The following is a 22,169-nucleotide window of genomic DNA, read 5'->3' as shown; positions in this document are numbered from 1 at the left end:
ATAGTTCTTGATATATTATATTTCACACTTTGATTCAAGTGGGTTATGAACTCCCATTTTTACCCCATATACAGATTGCAGAATCACATCAGTTACACTTCCATTGATTTACATATTGACATACTCATGCCTGTTGTATTCTGCTGCCTTTCCTATCCTCTACTATCCCCCCTCCCCTCCCCTCCCCTCCCTTCTTCTCTCTCTACCCCCTCTACTGTAATTCATTTCTCCCCCTTGTATTATTTTTCCCTTTCCCCTCACTTCCTCTTGTATGTAATTTTGTATAACCCTGAGGGTCTCCTTCCATTTCCATGAAATTTCCCTTCTCTCTCCCTTTCCCTCCCACCTCTCATCCTTGTTTAATGTTGGTCTTCTTCTCGTGCTCTTCTTCCCTAGTCTGGTCTTAGTTACTCTCCTTATATCAAAGAAGACATTTGGCATTTGTTTTTTAGGGCTTGGCTAGCTTCACTTAGCATAATCTGCTCTAATGCCATCCATTTCCCTCCAAATTCTATGATTTTGTCATTTTTTAATGCAGAGTAATACTCCATTGTGTATAAATGCCACTTTTTTTTTATCCATTCGTCTATTGAAGGGCATCTAGGTTGCTTCCACAGTCTTGCTATTGTGAATTGTGCTGCTATGAACATTGATGTAGCAGTGTCCCTGTAGCATGCTCTTTTTAGGTCTTTAGGGAATAGACCGAGAAGAGGAATAGCTGGGTCAAATGGTGGTTCCATTCCCAGCTTTCCAAGAAATCTCCATACTGCTTTCCAAATTGGCTGCACCAATTTGCAGTCCCACCAACAATGTACAAGTGTACCCTTTTCCCCACATCCTCGCCAGCACTTGTTGTTGTTTGACTTCATAATGGCTGCCAATCTTACTGGAGTGAGATGGTATCTTAGGGTGGTTTTGATTTGCATTTCTCTGACTGCTAGAGATGGTGAGCATTTTTTCATGTACTTGTTGATTGATTGTATGTCCTCCTCTGAGAAGTGTCTGTTCAGGTCCTTGGCCCATTTGTTGATTGGGTTATTTGTTATCTTATTGTCTAATTTTTTGAGTTCTTTATATACTCTGGATATTAGGGCTCTATCTGAAGTGTGAGGAGTAAAGATTTGTTCCCATGATGTAGGCTCCCTATGTACCTCTCTTATTGTTTCTTTTGCTGAGAAAAAACTTTTTAGTTTGAGTAAGTCCCATTTGTTGATTCTAGATGTTAACTCTTGTGCTATGGGTGTCCTATTGAGGAATTTGGAGCCACAACATATCGGAATCTATGGGACACATTGAAAGCAGTTCTAAGAGGAAAATTCATTGCTTGGAGTTCATTACTTAAAAAAAGAAAAAAACAACAAATAAATGATCTCATACTTCATCTCAAAATCCTAGAAAAAGAAGAGCAAAACAACAGCAAAGGAAGTAGAAGGCAAGAAATAATTAAAATCAGAGCTGAAATTAATGAAATTGAAACAAAAGAAACAATTGAAAAAATTGACAAAACTAAAAGTTGGTTCTTTGAAAAAATAAATAAAATCGACAGACCCTTAGCCATGCTAACGAAGAGAAGAAGAGAGAGAACTCAAATTACTAGCATACGGGATGAAAAAAATACAGAAGATAATCAGAAATTATTTTGAATCCTTATACTCCAATAAAATAGAAGATAGTGAAGGCATCAATAAATTTCTTAAGTCATATAATCTGCCCAGATTGAGTCAGGAGGATATAGACAACTTAAACAGACCAATATCAATTGAGGAAATAGAAGAAACCATCAAAAGATTACCATCTAAGAAAAGCCCAGGACCGGATGGGTATACAGCAGAGTTTTACAAAACCTTTAAAGAGGAACTAATACTAATACTTTTCAAGCTATTTCAGGAAATAGAAAAAGAGGGAAAACTTCCAAATTCATTCTACGAGGCCAACATCACCCTTATTCCTAAACCAGACAAAGACACTTCAAAGAAAGAAAACTACAGACCAATATCTCTAATGAACCTAGATGCAAAAATCCTCAATAAAATTCTGGCGAATCAGATACAAAAACATCAAAAAAATTGTGCACCATGATCAAGTAGGATTCATCCCTGGGATGCAAGGCTGGTTCAATATACGGAAATCATTGAATGTTATTCACCACATCAATAAACTTAAAAATAAGAACCATATGATCATCTCGATAGATGCGGAAAAAGCATTCGACAAAGTACAGCATCCCTTTAAGTTCAAAACTCTCGAAAAACTAGGGATAAGAGGAACATACCTCAACATTGTAAAAGCAATCTATGCTAAGCCTCAGGCTAGCATCATTCTAAATGGAGAAAAATTGAAGGCATTCCCTCTAAAATCTGGAACAAGACAGGGATGCCCCCTCTCACCACTTCTGTTCAACATAGTTCTCGAAACACTGGCCAGAGCAATTAGACAGACGAAAGAAATTAAAGGCATAAAAATAGGAAAAGAAGAACTTAAATTATCACTATTTGCAGATGACATGATTCTATACCTAGCAGACCCAAAAGGGTCTACAAAGAAACTATTAGAGGTAATAAATGAATTCAGCAAAGTGGCAGGATATAAAATCAACACGCATAAATCAAAGGCATTCCTGTATATCAGCAACAAATCTTCTGAAATGGAAATGAGGACAACCACTCCATTCACAATATCCTCAAAAAAAATAAAATACTTGGGAATCAACCTAACAAAAGAGGTGAAACACTTATACAATGAAAACTACAGAACCCTAAAGAGAGAAATTGAAGAAGATCTTAGAAGATGGAAAAATATACCCTGTTCATGGAGGCAGAACTAACATCATCAAAATGGCGATATTACCAAAAGTTCTCTATAGGTTTAATGAAATGCCAATCAAAATCCCAATGGCATTTCTTGTAGAAATAGAGAAAGCAATCATGAAATTCATATGGAAAAATAAAAGACCCAGAATAGCAAAAACAATGCTAAGCAGGAAGTGTGAATCAGGTGGTATAGCGATACCAGACTTCAAACTATACTACAGAGCAATAGTAACAAAAACAGCATGGTACCGGTACCAAAACAGGCGGGTGGACCAATGGTACAGAATAGAGGGCACAGAAACCAACCCACAAAACTACAACTTTCTTATATTTGATAAAGGGGCTAAAAGCATGCAATGGAGGAAGGATAGCATCTTCAACAAATGGTGCTGGGAAAACTGGAAATCCATATGCAACAAAATGAAACTGAATCCCTTTCTCTCACCATGCACAAAAGTTAACTCAAAATGGATCAAGGAGCTTGATATCAAATCAGAGACACGGCATCTGATAGAAGAAAAAGTTGGCTATGACCTACATACTGTGGAATACAGTTTCTTTCTGGTTCAAATGAAAGATGATTTGGAGAATACCATGGTTATCACAAATCAGTATTGATCAAACAGTGGAACTTTCCTAGAAAACTCTTTACATATATTGTCACATACAATCCTGTCAATTCAAATAGCTTTAGAATCACTTTCTTTCTTCAGTCATTGTTCTATCCCTTGTCATTTCTGCTATTGGGCTCTGATTAATCTAAAGTTTTCAATCCCATACTCTCCTCCAAAGCCATAGTAATTTTCCTAAGAGAGAAATGTGAGTATTGTTTCTGCAGTTTACAGAAGTGTTTAGGGTAAAGCAAATCTTCATTAGCAAAACATATGAGGTCTAGCAATTTCAGACTCTATGTCCTCTTGCCATTCTACCCTGAGGTATGCCATAAATTCTAGATTCACTTTAAATAGATTAGAATCTATACAGAGCCCCAATTGCATTATAATTTCTCAAGCACAGTCTCCTTGCATATGTTATCTTTTCCTGTTCTTTTCTGCCTGCTCTGTGTTCACTGCCTGATAAGCTGGCACTTATCAAAATGTCTTGTAATTACTTGTTTGGCTGTCAGTTTCTGCTTTCAGAATATGAGTTACACAGATCTCACCTCAGTCCAACACTGAATTTCCATGGTTGTTCAGAGTGGGCATGAAATTTGTGCTTTTGATTAGAGTTATTAATATAATAGTAGTAACAGCATTATTAACCCCTCTATTTATACCTCGTTTTATTTATTGAAGTGTCCTTAGAACAGGGAGTCTGACTTCTTTCACAGTAGAAGAAAAAAAAAAAAGGTAGTTTTAATGCCTTTTATGGGTTAGTCTCAGATGCATTATTTCCATTGCAAAATTCACAATACACTGAAATAAATCTTCCAGAATTTATACATGCATTTTAGAAATATACATGGACTGTATATTTAATATATACTGACATTAATTAATAGTAATATAATAATTTGTTTCACTGATTATAACAAACACGCCCCACTAATGTAAGATATTTATAGTATTTTGTTACTAATTAAAGGGAAACCTTTATAATATCTTTTTACTGTGCCAGAAACTACTAGACTAAATTCCTAGAAGACTCAACTTAAATGCTGATCGAGAGTCTGCTGGTGCTAAAATCCTTTAGCCAATGTGTGTGGGAGTGGCTTGTGTTTTAACTTTATGGCTGCCTGAGACCATGGATAAACACTGTGATGAATAGTAAACTAACCAAAAAGCTTAATGTACAAAGCAGGAAACTGAGTTATCCAGAGGAGCTTTGAAAAGGACTTAAAAATCTCTAGGAATATAGAGTTCAGAGCTGTGGGAGTCCCAAATTCTCACCTCTTGCTGACCTTAAAGACTGCAAAAGCCAGGAAGTGAAGGCTTAGAAGGTTGGTTATAAACTAAAAGGCTGAGTGTTGTATATGTGTCCAAAAATGCTAATAGAACCCCTCAGGAAAGATTGGGAGATTTACTTTTTTCTGGGAATTTAAGAAAAATCTCTGTTTATTCATTAAATGATCACTAAGATAACTGAATAACGAATTCAGTAGTGACACATAAAAAAGAATGCAAACTTTACAAGAAATATTTCCAAAAGTCACTTTTAAAACAATTAGCAAGGGCTGGGGATGTGGCTCAAGCAGAATCGCGCTCGCCTGGCATGCGTGTGGCCCGGGTTCGATCCTCAGCACCACATACAAACAAAGATGTTGTGTCCGCCGAAAACTAAACAAAAATATTAAAATTCTCTCTCTCTCTCTCCCCTAAAAAATAATAAAAAAAATAATAAAACAATTAGCAATAACAGTGAATCCTGGAAAGTGGGAAAGACTCAAATTCCCAGTGTTACCACATTGCATTGTTTAAGTTTTTCAGCTTTTATTTTATATAAACAAGCAAAAAAGGAAAGACATAAAACATACAGACCATCACAGAAAAAGAAAAATCAACCGAACCTATCCCTGAAAGAGCCCAGATGTTAATACAAAAACAAAACAATAAGAACAACAACAAAAAAAAAAAAATTAAATAAACTAGTTTTTTTTTTTTTTTAAAGAGAGAGTGGGTGAGGAGAGAGAGAATTTTTAATATTTATTTATTTTTTTAGTTCTCGGCGGACACAACATCTTTGTTGGTATGTGGTGCTGAGGATCGAACCGGGGCCAGGCGAGCGCGATACCACTTGAGCCACATCCCCAGCCCAAAATAAACTAGTTAAAATATGTTCATAGAAGTAAAGGAAAGTATGCCTAGAAAAGGAAATATCACACCAAATATGAAATATCAAGAAAAAGACAGAACTTGTAAAAAGAAACCAAGTAGAAATTCTTATGTTAAACATGTACCATAACTAAAATAAAGGATCACTACAGGAGCTCACAGATAAATTGGTGCAAGCAGAAAAAAAGCAGCAGCGAACAGGAAGATCGATATATAATATCCCAAACCAGTATAGAAAGCAAAGAATATAAAAAGGGCTAAGGATGTAGCTCGGTGGTAGAGCACCACTGGGTTCAATTTGCAGTACCTAAAGAAAAGGGAGGGCAGGGGGGGCAAAAATAAAATTTATGAAGCTTCTAAAAGAAAGTATAAGAGCAGATCTTCATGATCCTGAATTTGGAATATACTGTTACATGTGACACAAAAAGCTTGAGTGATAAAAGAAAATGCAGATAAATTCAACTTGATCAAAATTAAAAAAAAAAAAAAAGGTTTCAAAACACACCATCAAGAAAGTGAATAAACAGCCAGGCACAGTGCTACACATCTGTAATTTCAGCATCTCAGGAGGCCATGACAGGAGGATCACAAGTTCAAAGCCAGCCTCAGCAACTAAGGGAGACCCTAAGCAACTTATCAAGACCCTGTCTCAAAATGAAACATAAAAAGGACTGAATACGTGACTCAGTCATCAAGCATACCTGGTTTCAATCCCTGGTACCAAAAATAAATAAATATAAACAAATATCCCTCAGAATGAAAGAAAATACTTACAAATCATGTGTCTGATAAGCATCTTGTATCTAGCAGAAATAAAAAATACTTACAATTCAATAATAAAAACTCAAATGTCCAAACTATAAAAATGAGCAAAAGACCTAAATATATATCCTCCAAAGCAGATACACAAATGACCACTGAGCATGGGCACAGATGACCACACACTCATCAGAGAAATGCATATCAAAATCAAAATTAGATCATCAGCTCACATTCTAAAGTGTCTAGAAGCAAACTTTCAGGTAGCATCAAGCTTTGATGAAGATGGGGAAAACTAATCCTCATATATTCCTGGTGGGTGTGTAAAATGATACAGCCACTTGGAAACAGCCTGACAATTCCTCAAACAATTAAGCATAGAGTTACCACATAACCCAGCAGTTTCACCTTTAGTTATACTTAGGAGAAAAAAAAAAAAAAAAACATATCCACACAGAAGCCTTAACACAACTATTTATAGCAGCACTATTCATAACAGCTTCAAAAGGGCTAGGAATATAGCTCTGTGGTAGAACACTTGCCTAGCATGCCTGAGTTCAAGCCCTAGTACTGCAAAAAACTAAAAACCACAAACTCAATAGCCCCCAAATGGGAAATAAACCAAACATCAATCAACAAATAAGTGGACAAATGAAACGCACTGTGTCCATGCATTAAAATATTTGGCTATGTGGGTGAGCAGAAGAAAAAAGGAAAGGTAGAGAGGGCAGATGAATGGTGAATGACATAATCAATATATAATCTATACATATGAAAATATCACTGCGAATCCCATTAATTCCTACAGTTAATGTGTATTAATAATTATAATTTTTAAGCTTTAAAAATGTGCCTACACAAAGGAATGAAATAATGTCACACACAATAACATGGATGAACACTAAAAGCTGTTATTGCTAAATTAAAGAAGCCAGTCACAGAGGCCAGATAATCCTATGATTCTGTTTATGTGAAATGTCCAAAATAAGTACATCCCTAAAGACAGAAGAAAAATTAGTCTTTTTTAGGGGCTCAGAAAAGTGAGGTATGAAATGTGACTAATGATGGATAGAGAGATTCTTTGTGAGGTATAAAACAAAGTTCTGGAATTAGGTATTAGAGACAGGTGCACCATCTAATGAGTACGCTAAAAGTAAATTAATTTCATACCCTAAAAGGGTTAATTTTATGGTAAGTGAATTATATCTCGATTTTTAAAAAGACTAAGAAAAATCTAGCCCCAAAGTGGCAGTCATCCTAAATTTGGAAGATGCTGAGACAGATGTATCCTATTTCCTGTCTTCCTAAATACTAGCCTTTAATATTTCTGCCTTCTTTCTGCTGCTCTAGTTCCCCTGATAACCCTTCATGTGAATTCTCCAAAGCACTAATTAGTATCACCATATATTTTATTTACAAGATCTTTTCATATTCCTTGCCTCAGTGGCACAATAATCTTAGACACACATACACACTTTTCAGTCCCAGCCACAAGATGACACTCTGTGAAGACTCCCTAACCGTAGCACGTAGAATTATCCCCCTTCACTCTGGGCTCCTATAGCATGTTTTAATCACAAGTATTACAATCACTGGTGGTCTATTGACCTCGAATGCTGACTGCAGAAGGGATCGTTAAGCTTTGTTAAACGGATAAATGAGCGAGACACAATAATCCCTACGCATCCTTTTCTTTAGGATGACCAAAGAATGTAAGAGACACTTATGAGTATTGGAGGGGTGAAGAGAAGGCTAAAGTAAAAAGAAACGTGGGTTTGAAAGCAGACACTAGAAAGGTAATGAATGAAATAAAGCCCACAAGGAGAATGCTTTCAAGAAGAGCAATGGGAAGAGAAAAAAAAAAAATGTGGGATTGAAGGCATAGGAGAGAACAAGTATTGGAACAGGAAATGAAAAGCAACTCAGGCTGAGAGCCTCTGAGTTGTTGCTGAGCCCTGCCCTGCCCCCAGATGACCCAGAGTGTCTGTCAATAGAGCCCTTCCATTTAGCTCTGTGCCCAAGTGTGTACCTGTGTGCCTTTTGTCACTGTGTTAAACATGGGTCACATTGACCCAAACACTGCTGGAGGGAATTGGGACTGAGAAAGGAAATGTTACACAGAGGAAGAGAATCTCAGCTCCCAGAGGAGAAGAGGTTTTAATAAACACTGAGGCAAGATGTGAGATTCTGTTCTTTATATGAAGGAAGCCTGTGCTCCCTGTGAAATATTGAATTGAGAAAATCCGAGTCTGAGAAGGCGGCATCAGAGAGGTAAGTCTGAGTCAGATACTTTTGAGGATGGAGAAGAGGTACTAATACAAAGGAGAGGTGAGAAAAGGATACCAGATGAGTGCACAGCTCTGTGGCAGTGTTCACGAGGGGCGGGTGGCTGAAGAGAAGAATGGGCTGGGATGGCTGGAGTCACTGTGTTTTCCTGGGGAGTGGAGTGGGAGAAGCGCAGCTTAGGAGGTCATTTTCCAGGTAAGGATGGAGATATTGGTGGGTAATTGATTGTTGGCTCCTAAGGAGTGTGCATGATTCATAAATTACAGTTGGGTCCTATCCCCAAACACTGAGGAAAGGAAGAAGGAAAAGTCTAACTCCTGTGCATGGGAACCGTGTGCAAAGGACACGAGGGTCAAGCTCCTTGACAGAGAAGTCAGGTAAAGAATTCAAAAACAGGTGATGGGAATATACTAGAATAGTAAAAGGGATCATTTATCCACTAGAAAGAAGAAAATTAAAAGACAGAAAAGGACATCTAGAGAAGAAAAGAAAGAAAGAAAGAAAGAAAGAAAGAAAGAAAGAAAGAAAGAAAGAAAGAAAGAAAGAAAGAAAGAAAGAAAGAAAGAAAGAAAGAAAGAAAGAAAGAAAGAAAAGGAAGGAAGGAAGGAAGGAAGGAAGGAAGGAAGGAAGGAAGGAAGGAAGGAAGGAAGGAAGGAAGGAAGGAGTTTGTGTTTGAAGATCTGGATTTCTTCTGGCAGAGATAAACCAGAATAACCCAGTATAGAGTTGTTGACTGGAGCTTGGAAGAGAAGAGAGAAGAGAAGCCTTAGAGACAATATCATGGGTTAAGAAACCAATAAGGAATGAGTCAAAGGATAACAGAGGGGTTCCAGGGGAAACTGCCTAGATTTGCATGTGTGTGTGTGTGTGTGTGTGTGTGTGTGTGTGTGTGTGTTTAAAATAACTTAAGAAAGGTTGTCATTATAGAATTAATTTTTTTAAAAAAAATCATGTTATAAGTATATATAGATATACCACAGATAATTTCGCCTTTATGCATAAGAAAAAGAATCAATCAAATAAATAAATAGATGAGTGAAAGGAAGTCTAGCAGAGTAGAGGAAGGAGAAGGGGGGAGGGGTGGGAAGAGGAGGGAAAGGGGGAAAGAAAAAGGGGATCATAAACTGAAATCAAATTCTATGCATCTATGAGTTTATTGGTATGAACCCAACTGCTATGTATAACTATAAGGGTCTAATTAAAAAATAGACAGTCGGGCACAATGGCACATGCCTGTAATCCCAGGGGTTCGGAGGCTGAGGCAGGAGGATCACAAGTTCAATGATAGTTTCAGCAATTTAGTGAGGCCCTAAGCAACTCAGCATGACTCTGTCTCTAAATAAAATGTTTTTAAAAAGGGCTCTGGATGTGTCTCACTGACTCTGTAGTTAAGTAGCCCTGGGTCCAATCCCTGGTGTGTGTGTGTGTGTGTGTGTGTGTGTGTGTGTGTGTGTGTGTGTGAGAGAGAGAGAGAGAGAGAGAGAGAGAGAGAGAGAGAGAGAGAGAGAGAGAGAGAGAAGGGCTGTGTGGGGACATAGCTGAGAGGTAGAACATTTGCCTAGAATGCATAAGGCCTTGGATTTGATCCCTAGAATTACAAAAAAAAAAAAAAAAAAACCCTTAAGGATCTTATATCTAGGTAAAATAAAATATATTACAATGTGACAAAGGAAACATTGAATAGCAGAGAGACATTAATACCACTTTCTTTCAAACTGAAAAAATGGATACAGAGATTAAATAATTTATAGGAGGAGAATGATCATATGAGTTGGCTCCTGGTTAGTTTTGAAGTCTGCTATATAGGAGAAAAGTTCAATTGAGAAACAGGATTTGGACAATGATAAGAATAGCATATTTGTTGTGAGAATAATTTAATCGAACTGGGGAGGGCAGTGTTAAGTGCCCTCATACATCACGAAGATTGCTTCTGTGGCTATCATCTCCATTGCATCCTGACTATGTGAGCTGAAGAGAGCACTAATTAGACTGAGTTGAAGCCTGAACACATTCAGGGGTAACACAGCAGAAACCCACAGAGACTGAGAAGTTTATGATCCTGGCAGAAGCAATGAACAACTGCTAGGGATAGAGAAGAAAGTTAAAGGTTCTATCGCTGATTCAGAAACATTAGAATCAATCTGAATCATAGGGAGTGGGGTCTTGCTTAAACACCAGTTGCAGTTCCCCAGCCCAGATTTCCTAATTCAGTTGGTTTGTAGAATTCACAAGTTCCCTGAGGATGTTGATGACATTAGTCTCAGAGCCATACTTAAGAAGCATTTTCCTTCCCACTCCAGACAATTATACCACATTTCACAAGACTTGGGGACTCAGAAAACATCGCACAGTTTAGTAAGACTTCCACAGACAAAAATTTAATTTAATATACTAACAGGATAAAAATTATGCTCATTTTAAGGACCAGAAAATTGTTACTCAGAGAATACAGTGACTTGTCCAAGAACACACTGTCAATAGCCACAGTTAATAACTGTGGAAGCAGATCTCTGACTAGGCTTTTTTTTTACAAGCTCCTCGGGGTCCTTTCTAACTGCCATAGCTGTTTTCACTGCCTCCACTCATCAGAGCATCTGGGCCTGGGGGGAAAGAGTGCAGGATCTGCAATGCCCACCACCCTCAACCCTATTTTTCTATTCTTCCACAACATCTGCAGAGGCTATTGTCCTCTGTTGTAGGACCACAGTCCTCTGTGTAGAGCCTGAGGCTATTGCAAAGCTTATTTCAGTCTGCACTCACAGAGATTGTATTCCTTTGTTTATTTATTTGTTTTTGCTTTTTTTTTTTTTAAACACAATGCTTTTATTTATTTTATTTTATTTTTAATGTGGTGCTGGGGAATGAACCAGGGTCATGCCCATGCTAGGCAAGCACTCTCCTGCTGAGCCACAATCCCAGCCCTGTTTTTGCTTTTTTTTTTTTTTTTTTTAATTGTTGGTCGTTCAAAACATTACACAGTTGGGAGTTCATAACCCGCTTGAATCAAACTGTTTTTGCTTTTTTGATGTACTGGGGATTCAACCCAGGGTCTTCTGCTTGTGAGGCAAGTACTTTACCACTAAGCTACATCCTCAGCCATATATATATATATATATATATATATATATATAGGCTGTAGATGAACACACAGTATCTTTATTTTATGTGGGACTGAGGATCAACCCAGTGCCTCACACCTGCGAGGCAAGCACTTTACCATTGAGCTACAGCCCCAGCCCTAGAGGTTGTTTTTATTGCTATAGATGTCAGTGTTTTTCAGAACTGGGGCACTGTGCAGAGTCTGTGATGTATTTGAACTCTGTAGTTTTCCCTCTTACAGCTGTGTAGAGAGCTCCTGAATAAGGATGCAGAACCTATCTGTGGGAAGAACCTATGATTGTGTACTTTGTGCAGAGCCAGGGTGTGACTGTCTATAGAAAGTACGCCTTTGTGCTAAGCCCTTAAGTGCTGTGGGCCTGTGAGTATGTGCAGACCTTGTGGTTGTTTGCAAACTTTGATGGGAGCTCTGTTAGCATATTCAATGTCTGAAGCTCTTTTTCCCCTGTGATACAGTCTGCAGAACAATCGTGGCTTTTTCATCTGCTACCTGCATAGCGGCTATGAACCTCTCTGACACTCGTGTGGCAGGCTGCCTCCTCACTGGCATCCCTGGACTGGAGCACCTACACATCTGGCTCTCAGTGCCCTTCTGCACTATGTACATAGCTGCCCTGGCAGGCAATGGCATTCTAATTTGTATCATCCTCTCCCAGCCAAGCCTGCATGAGCCCATGTACATATTCCTGTCCCTGCTGGCCAGTGCTGATGTCCTACTCTCGACTTCCACCATGCCCAAAGCACTGGCCAACTTCTGGTTGGGTTCTAGCCACATTTCCTTTGATGGCTGCCTCACCCAGATGTTCTTCATCCACTTCCTCTTCGTAGCTGACTCTGCTATATTACTGGCCATGGCCTTTGACCGCTATGTGGCGATCTGCTCTCCTCTGCGATATGCCACAATCCTCACGAGGAAGGTCATTGGGCAGATCGTTGCTGCCACCTTGACCCGCAGTTTCATCATTATGTTTCCGTCCGTCTTTCTCCTCAAGCGTCTGCACTACTGCCGGATGAACGTCATTGCACACACCTTCTGTGAACACATGGGCATTGCCCGTCTGTCCTGTTCTGATATCTCCATCAATGTCTGGTATGGACTGGCAGCTGCTCTTCTCTCCACAGGCCTGGACATCATTCTCATTGCTGTTTCCTATATCCGCATCCTCCTAGCTGTCTTCCGCCTCTCTTCTCAAGAAGCCCGGTCCAAGGCCCTGAGCACTTGTGGATCCCACATCTGTGTCATTCTGCTCTTCTATATCCCTGCACTGTTTTCTGTCTTTGCCTACAGGTTTGGTGGGAAACACATCCCACGTTATGTCCACATCCTGCTGGCCAACCTCTATGTGGTCATCCCACCTATGCTGAATCCCACCATTTATGGAGTGAGGACCAAGCAAATTCTGGAAGGCGCTAAGCAGATGTTTTCAAATCTTGCCAAGGAATTTAAATAAATGCTATAAACTTGGCTTCACCTTAATCCCTTTCAATACGAATCATTTCTCCTGTTTTCACTACATCCTCATCTCTACATTTTCCAATTATTGCCATGTTATTCTAATCCATGTCCCAACTTATTTAAATATGTCATCTAGGCAAACCAGATTTCCTTTCTTAGAAACTTATTTTAATACTCATCCCACTATCTTCTAATATTCAAATGCATTCTTATCTTCCATCACTTCAATTAGCACTAGCAAACCAGGGTTACCCCAAATTTACCATGCAAATAGGACTTTTCATGGCATCAACTTGCAGTAATTCTCTAATATGTTCTTAATTTCTTGCATATAATTTTCACATTTATTTATCAGTTTAAAATCTTCCTCATGGTAACCCCTGAGAACTGTCATATCTAAAAGCTTACATAGTTTCACAGGATATTTGTGTTTCTTACCACTCCCTGAATCCACAATTCCCCTTCCCCAATTCAGAAATACTAACACACAACAGCATGCATAGATAGACAAACCTGCTTATCATTTTAAGCACAATGTATAATTTCAAAAACTTTTATATAGCCTGTACTAGTGTGACCTGTTTTCCTGTACTGGTGTGACCTGACAGAGTCTACATAATAGGAAATGAGTACTCTTTTCCATCCAAATATGCTTTGTCTTTAAAAATTATATTCATCATTAAAATTAGAAGTCAAAATACTCAAAGATGATAGCTACAGATTTCTGCATGCTTTAACGAACAGTTAAGGAAATAATAAACATTCATATGTAATATAATAACTAGCTCACTTTCACTAATTTTTAACACCAGGATTTGGCCTAGGCTGCTGTTCTCTGAGGTTAAGAAAAGCAGCTTAGCCTGAATGTCAGCCTAAGACCAACTCATCCTTGAAAACAGTTTACATCTCAACTGTTCCAACTCCCACACATAGTGAAAGATCCACCTTTTGAGACTTTGCACCACCTTTCATCTAAATCACCATTCTGTTGGGTCATGGGTATATTCTTCCTTGTTTTATTAGAAATCTTTTCATGAGTGTACCTTAAGTCCCTGTGTCTAAACTGTGTATGCCTTAGGAGAAAATATTATTTTGCAATATTATTATTGCCACGGCCTAAAGCAGGACAACCTACTCATGAAATGCAATGTGTGTGTATGTATACAAAATTCTTATTAAAATTTTTAATGTCACATTTCTTCTCTCCATTCATTCTTCTTTGAGAGAATACTAAGTCCTGGGATTCAGTGTAACGTAGACAAAAGAACAGTGCTAGGTGCTAGAAGATGTGAATTTAAAACCCAGATATACTAGTGACATGGTCAATGAGCTTAAAAGTTTGCACATCAGTGAATTTACTTTTCTACGCATCTGTAAAGGAGATGAGAATGATACATCATTGTATACCTATTGCTTAGTAAGCATTCAATAAATGTTAGGTATAGTTGTTTCTTCTTTCTTTCCACAAAGCTCTTTCCACATCTTTGTAATGATGATAATGAAAATTAGAAAGAACAGATATTAGCATTCTTACTGTGTGAATGAGAAAACTCTACAGGAGTAGTGACCAGTTTTTAAGTTCTAAATCTTTTTAGAGATTCTATCTCTTGCATTTACTAACTGTATGACTCTGGACAGCTGCTTCACCTCTCTGTCTCAACCTTCTTATCTTTAAAAGGCAAGCAATTAATAGTACCTTTCTCTTAATGACTTAATGAGAGAGAAATTAATATATACATTTTCCTGAAACAATTCTTGGGCAGGTATATAAATGCTCTACAAATGATAGCGTTATTTGTATTGTTGTTTCAATTATTGTTAATCAAGGGCTCATTTGCTGACTCACAATTAAGCAGATAGATTATCTGGTCTAATACTCTGATTTCATTTCTAGAAGGAGAAACAGGAAAAAGAAAATAATTTTTAAAAAACAGAAAAAATGTTTTTTACTTTATTGTTTATAATAACCGAATTCAGTCAAATATTATTTTAATATGTAAAAATTAAGCATATTTTTTTAAATGGCAGACATTGCTTTAAATACAGCCATGCCACTCAAGACACACAGGCTTTCCTGCTGTTTTGCAAGCATGCCAAGCTCCTTTCCCCTTCAGGCTCATACTTGTTATTCTTGTCGCCTGAGACATAGCTTCACAGGATTCCCCCACACACACACACACACAGCTCCCTTCTTCCATTCAGCTCTCTGTTTATACGTCTCTTCCACAGAAACATCTTTACAATCTCCCAGTAAAAACAACAAATATGTTTCCCTTTTTTTCATGACAAAAAATAAAATAAATGTAAAAGCATTATAAGCAAAGAAACATAAGTCAATGACAAACTAGGAAGAATCATTTTCAGATTATGTTACAAATGAAAGACTCATTTGTCCTTCTGTAGAAGAGGTCCTTAAAACATAGAGGGGAAAAGTAATCAAAAGTTCGATGAACAAAAAGGGAAAAGACATAATTTAAACAATCCTAACTTATCATCAATTAGAGAAAATCAAACCAAGATGTCATTTCTTGCCTGTCAGATTGTCAAAGTTGAAAAGCATTAACCCTCTGTTGCCCATAATGTCAGAAATCAGGTCTTCTCATACTTTTCTTACGGATGGATCATATGATTGTATTTCTGTTCAATTTGGAAATATTTCACAAAATTCTTATACATTGTTCCTTTAACTTACAAATCACATTTTTTGGAAATTACATTTCAGATATGTCTCCACATGTAGAAAGTATCATGTTCACAAAGTTAGTCATTATGGTAAAATTTTGTAGCATTAAAAATATATAAGACATCGAAAATGGAGTCTGAATTTCTGGATTCCAAATTTACATGTTAATGCTTACTAGAAATGTAAGAATTTGGTAATTTTACCCAGGTACTCAAAAGCTTTGTTGGCACACAGACTTGGGTTAGTATTTTAGTACCCATATTCACTACATACTAGGTAGCTGTTTGTCCCAGTAGAATATTTTTAACCTTTTTAAACCTCAGTTTCAGCCAGGAACCATGGTACACACCGTAATCCCAGTTTCTCGTGAAGCCGATACAGGAAGATCACAAGTTCAAGGTCAGCCTCAGCAACTTAGCAATTAAGACCTTGTCTCAAAATAAAAAATAAAATGGGCTGGGGATGTGGCTCAGTGCTTAAGCACCTGATACCAATAAATAAATAAATCATATGAAAATAAAGACAAAGCAGAGTTTAATCTTAACAGAGTAAGATACAGTCTTCAAAAGAAGGAAGCCAAAGTTGAAATATTTATAAAAATTTGGAGTCTTGTTTAAAATGGTTCTTTCAATTCAAGGGCTTGATTAGGATTAATAAAGATAACAGTTTAGAGTTGATGGAAACAGCAAAGAACATTTAAATAGGGTGCTTAAAAGTTTCTGAGGAATAAACTATTATTTGTTGCTATCTGTTGAGAAATTGAACAAGTTGATGCTCACTTAAATGTATTTCTGGGTTGAATAATAAAGTTATTAGAAAGTTACATCTTCTTATTCAAGAGCTTTATGAAATCATCTTGACAAATACAATGGGATAGTAATTTTTTTAAGAGAGAGAGAAAATTTTTAGTATTTATTTTTTAGTTTTCGGGCCGCATGCATGCCAGGTGAGGGCGCTACGCTTGAGCCACATCCCCAGCCCCTATTTTTTTGTTTTTTTGTTTTTCTTTTTAATGTGGACAATAAATTGTGGAGGTAGACGATTTCATTTTTTAGTCTTGAAGTCACATTTTTACTTGAGCTGATTCTAATATGGTTTCCTCATTAATTAACAAATTCAATAAGTCTTTGGCATGTATTATCTTATAGCTGTAGGAATATGTATGATGATTTTACCTTGGTTTTAAATTCTTTAACAAGAGAGAGAAGAAAAGGAAGTAGAGAAAGGATACTGATTAAATAGCAATGCAGACTCACCTGAGGTTTGTGATTATGAATTTAAAGTAAAAAGTGTCTGTGTATAAATGTGTATGTGTCTCCAACCTGGGTTGAATGACAAGAAAGAAATTTAAATACTCAGTTTAAATAGTCTTGACATTTTGCAAGGAAAATCCAATGAAGATGGAGAATGATAGAGTGTTTGAATACATATGGCAAAGAGTGGTTATAGTACTGAAAGTTAAATTGAGCAAACAGGAGGAAGTGTGGACACTGTGGAGGTGCTGTGGACAGGAGAAGGTGACAGGAGCCAGTAGATTATAAATCCTCACAAGTTAGAAGTACATTGGAGTGAAGATAGTACAAAGGGAAGTTTAACGGATAAAGACACATAGCAAACTATATGAAATTAAGATTACAGGCAGGTTGTAACTACTGGTGATAATAGGGGTGATGCATGACTGTTGGAGTTAAAGATTGAAAGGAGGATGAAAGACACATTCATTTTAGAGAAAATGATGACTAGAAGTGACAGAATAAGCAAGAGTCCCAAAGTCATCAAGAATCATGATAAAAGAATTATGGAAAGAGGGGCAAAGAATCTGAACAGAAACTGCTAAGGAAAGAAGGGGAATGTCAACCATGAGCAGATAATTGGCCTAAAGACAATTAGTGAAAGCTGTTAAATAAAGAATTGAAATAAAGATGTGGGGGGAAGGTATGTTTTGTTTTAAGAGAAGGGAGGAAATCAGTGGTATATTACAGGGAGAACAACTAACCCCAACTCCAGGACAAGACATTATAAGAAGTGTGGGGGAAAATAAAGAATTGTCCTATGGAAAGCAAGAAGTCAGTTAGACCAAGAAAGGAAAAGGAAAATTCCAAGATTTTGGCCATACAGGGAATTTTGTTGATAGCTAAGTTCCTGATTATCAGTAAAGAAAATCAAAGGTGGCAGAGGAATGGCATATGGATTCGAATATAGGGATACACAGAGCCTTGTGGATGGAGATCTGAGCAATGCCTTTGAATCTTGAGCTTCCTGTATCTTAATAGAGATACACTGCATAATTTCAGTGTTCCCTGTGGTTTCAAAGCAATGAGTGGCAGTATCATCTGGAAGGAGGTATGAGCAGGGTGGCCAGAGAATCCACTGCTTTTTGCTGCAGCTGATGGAAATGCTAAGGCTGGGGAGGTTGGGGCACAGCGGTGGGAGCTGGTATTCTCCAGAGCAGGCAAGTATTCTCCTGATTCCTGGGGCATCCCCCAACATTCGTCTTTCCTTTTGGGTAAAAAAAGCTTCTCTGTTCTTCACAGCATAGTCAAGTACTCCCTAGGCCTTTTCTTCTCCTTAAGCACACACTAGTAGAGTTTTGGGACTTATAAAAATATTTAAATCCTTAAAACAATAACATACTGACCTCATGGAAGGAGGGGACGGTTTAAAACCAAAATTAGTGAACGCTTACTATTTATTAAGCATATTGTTATACTTCAGTTCACTTTCCTTGCTAATTATTAATGTGGGTATGTGTATGTATATATTATTTGTGTTTATTTGCTTTAAATGGTGGGAGAAAAGCAAACACTACTGACGTCTAAACCCCAACACCGGCATCCACTGAACTCTGGCAATATCAGAACCTACCTGGACTCTAAGATCCTGCCACGGCTTTTCCTTGCTTTGGCAATTGTTTCTTCAACCTCCCACCACTCCAGGATGGGTGATGCAGCATCCCTGAACAAAGCACAGCTGGGAATGACTGGGTCTACTTGAACTTGGCCCTCTGGGCAGGCTTTTCTGGCCCCTAAATCCCTTCAAGACCCTTCTGCATCCCGTGCTGTCTCCTTTCCCCTCCCCCACCCCAGGAGCTTTCCTTGCCCCGTCCAGATCTGCATATCCATCAAAGGCCATGGAAACCGGGCACCTCTCACATTCTTTACTGAGATTTCGATTCCTCTACCTAACCTCAGGAATTTGCTGGTGTTTGGTGAAGAAATGTAAGAATTTGGACAGTTTAAAGTGTGACCCAAGCTTGGGGAGGCAGCACGGGAGAACTGATCTTGGACCATGAGGTGGCTGTTAAAAGGCTAGTGCCCAGCAGAGCCTGCTGCAGGAAGCTAAATGAGATGGGAGAGGAGGCACTGAATCCTTGGATTAGGAGGATTCCCTTAGACCAGGATGGATTGAGACCAGCAGCCCACATTACCCCTTCCCTTTCTGCTCCAGGAGATGAGAGCAATTTCTTTCTTTTCTTCTACATAAGAGCTTTTCTCGAGATATAATTTACATAGTATGCAACTCACTTTTTAAATACATACAATTCCATTTTTATTTACAGAGCCCTGCCACCATTGTCACCATCAATTTTAGAGCATCATCATTATCCGACCCCACAGATGATATCCTTTTAGTATTACCATGTATCCATATGTTAACTGGTACACATTTCGATTATTTCTATTATGCTGCTATGAACATTTGTTTACAAATTTTTTGTGTGGAATTGTTTTCATTTCTCTTGGTTATGAACCTAGAAGTGAAATTGCTGAGTAGTACAGTAACTATGTTTACACTTTTAAGGATCTGCCAGGCTGTTTTTCAAAGTGATTACACCATATTAAATTTCCACTAGAAGGTATGAAGATCTCAAATTTTCCACACCCTCTTTTTGATGGTTTGATTCTAGCCTTCTTAGTGGATATAAATTAGTATCTCATTTTTTTTAAGAGAGAGAGAATTTTTAATATATATTTTTTAGTTTTCGGTGGACACAACATCTTTGTTTGTATGTGGTGCTGAGGATTGAACCCTGGCCGCACGCATGCCAGGCGAGCGTACTACAGCTTGAGCCACATCCCCAGCCCTCATTTTGGTTTTGATTTGCATTTCCCTAAACAGCTAACAATGATAAACTCAATTTCTTTCCAGCTCCCAGTTGGCCCTCATTCAAACCCCTGGGAATGGAAGTACACATTTAATGTTGGAAAGATTGGAGTAATGGAGAAAATATGTTAACATAAATCCAATTCAGTTAGGGTAGTGGGTGCATAAGACTTCTGTTTTATTTCTCCTGTAGCCAAGGCCAAGTCCTGCTTTCTCAGGTCCCAATACATAGCATCCAGGCTCCCTCTCCGAATTGGAAAGGGAAATTAAATAATTGCTTAAAAGGTTTCTGTTGTTTTTAATCACTATGATGATGAATTGTATGGGTCAACTTGCCCAGAGCACCCAGTTATGTGTGTGGCCAAACCTTATTCTGGATCTTCCTGTGAGGGCATTTTAGATGATATCAGCATTTAAATAGGAGGAATTTGAGTGAAGCTGACTGCAGTCCCTAATGTGGGTGGACCTTATTCTGAGGTCTGAATAGAACAAAAGACTGACCTCCCACCAGGGAGAGGGAATTCTGCAAGCAAATGCCTTTGAATGAAAACTGCAGCATCACCTCTTCCTGGGTCCCCAGCCTGCTGGCCCATGCCACCAGTTTTAAACTTGCCAGTCTCTATAATCTCAGGATTCGCTACCTTAAAATAAATCTCTTTCTATATGTATATGTAATCTTCTGGTTTTGTTTCTCTGAAGAACCTTGACTAAGGCAGTCACATCAAAAAAAAAGTCCAAACTTTGTGCACTCAGGTTTCTTGTACATTCGTGGTATTCATGTCATTAAGCATCTCTTCCTTGTATTTTCCAGACCAGGTTTCTTTGGCTAACTTTTATAAATGCTTCATGACTCTGTAGAGACATATCCCCCTAGAAAACATGCTCAAAATCATTAAGTTCAGGATAAGTTCTCTGTGTGCTCAATGTATCTTTTTTAATCTGAAAGCTAACTATAACAGTTAGTTGGTTCTTGTTAGCCATCAAAGTCTTTCAATGATGATAACTAAATCTTGTGTACTTTTCTGGTTTTATTTATTTATTTATTTGTTTGTTTGTTTATTTATTTATTTATTGCACATTCAATTCTGATGCCAGAAGTCATCCTAGCTCTCCATTTTCCTTGTTACATTTTCCATTTTCCTTGTAACATTTTCCTGGTCCCCAGTATATCTTATATTCTTAAGGTTTGGGTGAATATACTTCCTCAGTGATCCCTTCATTTCTAAATTTTCTCCCCTCAGGTCTTTTCCACATTTCCTTGACTACTATCTGATTTGTTTTTCAAAATACAAATCTAAGCCGGTCTCTGTGGCTCACACCTGTATTCCTAGTGCCAGGGAGGCAGAGTTCCTACATCTTGAGTTCAAAGCCAGCCTTGAGTTCCAAGCCAGTCTCAGCAATGGTGAGGTGCTTAGCAACTCAGTGAGACCCTGTCTCTAAATAAAATACAAAATGAGGCAGGGGATGTGGCTCAGCAGTCAAGTGCCCCTGAGTTCAATTCCCAGTACCAAAAAAAAAAAAGAATGCCAATCTAAAACCATCACTCCTTGAAAAGCTTCCAATTATTTACCATTCTTACCATCAAGGCAAAGACTGTTGTGACTTCTTTGGTATTACATGGTCTGTCCTGTGTCTAGTCTGTGTCACATCTGCCTCCCACCAGCCCCTCACACACCAGGCACTGTCATCCCCTTACTAACACAGAATAGAATTTTTTCCCCGCCACAAATCTTGGCACATTCTGTTCCTTCTCTCCTGCACATAGAAAAGTCCTGTTCATTCCTTGTATTCTTCTTAGATGTCACCTCCCAAAAAAGACATTCTCTAAACCCGAGACTATGCTTATGATATCACTTACCAAATATAGTTATGACCATTTGATTTAGAAACTTTTATTTATTTATTTGTATGATTTTAATGCATATCTGCTCACTGCACCTACCCCCAGTGCTATGCACTAATTATTGTTTGCCTTTGAATTAAAGAAATTTAAAACTGGAAGTTTGACTTGGATTTTAGATTCAGTTCTAGACTTGCCACTAAATTAGTGTATATATATTTGTACCAGTGATTGAACCTAGGGCCACATCTGCAACTCTTTTTTAAAAACACATTTAATTTGAGACAGGGTCTCACTAAGTTGCCGAGGCTTGCCCCAGCCTCTAGAGCCTGTGGGATTATAG

General features: G+C 38.0%; 1 protein-coding gene across 1 annotated transcript; it reads left to right on the top strand.

Annotated features, from left to right (window-relative positions):
- Positions 1–8,751: 8,751 nt before the first annotated feature.
- Or52b6 (olfactory receptor family 52 subfamily B member 6) lies at positions 8,752–13,194 on the top strand. Its single transcript, XM_078044930.1, has 2 exons — positions 8,752–8,821; positions 12,200–13,194. Exons 1-2 carry the CDS (start codon positions 8,752–8,754, stop codon positions 13,192–13,194), a joined length of 1,065 nt encoding a protein of 354 aa, XP_077901056.1.
- The last annotated feature ends 8,975 nt before the right edge of the window (positions 13,195–22,169 follow it).

This window comes from Ictidomys tridecemlineatus, chromosome 4 (assembly GCF_052094955.1).
Source record: "Ictidomys tridecemlineatus isolate mIctTri1 chromosome 4, mIctTri1.hap1, whole genome shotgun sequence".
Taxonomy (NCBI): domain Eukaryota; kingdom Metazoa; phylum Chordata; class Mammalia; order Rodentia; family Sciuridae; genus Ictidomys; species Ictidomys tridecemlineatus.
Note: the sequence above shows the minus strand (reverse complement) of the source record. Positions and strands in the feature narration are given on the sequence as shown.

Excerpts from the sequence above, each read along its gene's own strand:
- Or52b6 (XM_078044930.1), top strand. The coding sequence starts at position 8,752 with ATGGCTGGAGTCACTGTGTTTTCCTGGGGAGTGGAGTGGGAGAAGCGC. Across the intron at positions 8,822-12,199 it reads CTTAGGAGGTCATTTTCCAG|TCTGCAGAACAATCGTGGCT; the intron begins GTAAGGATGGAG and ends CCTGTGATACAG.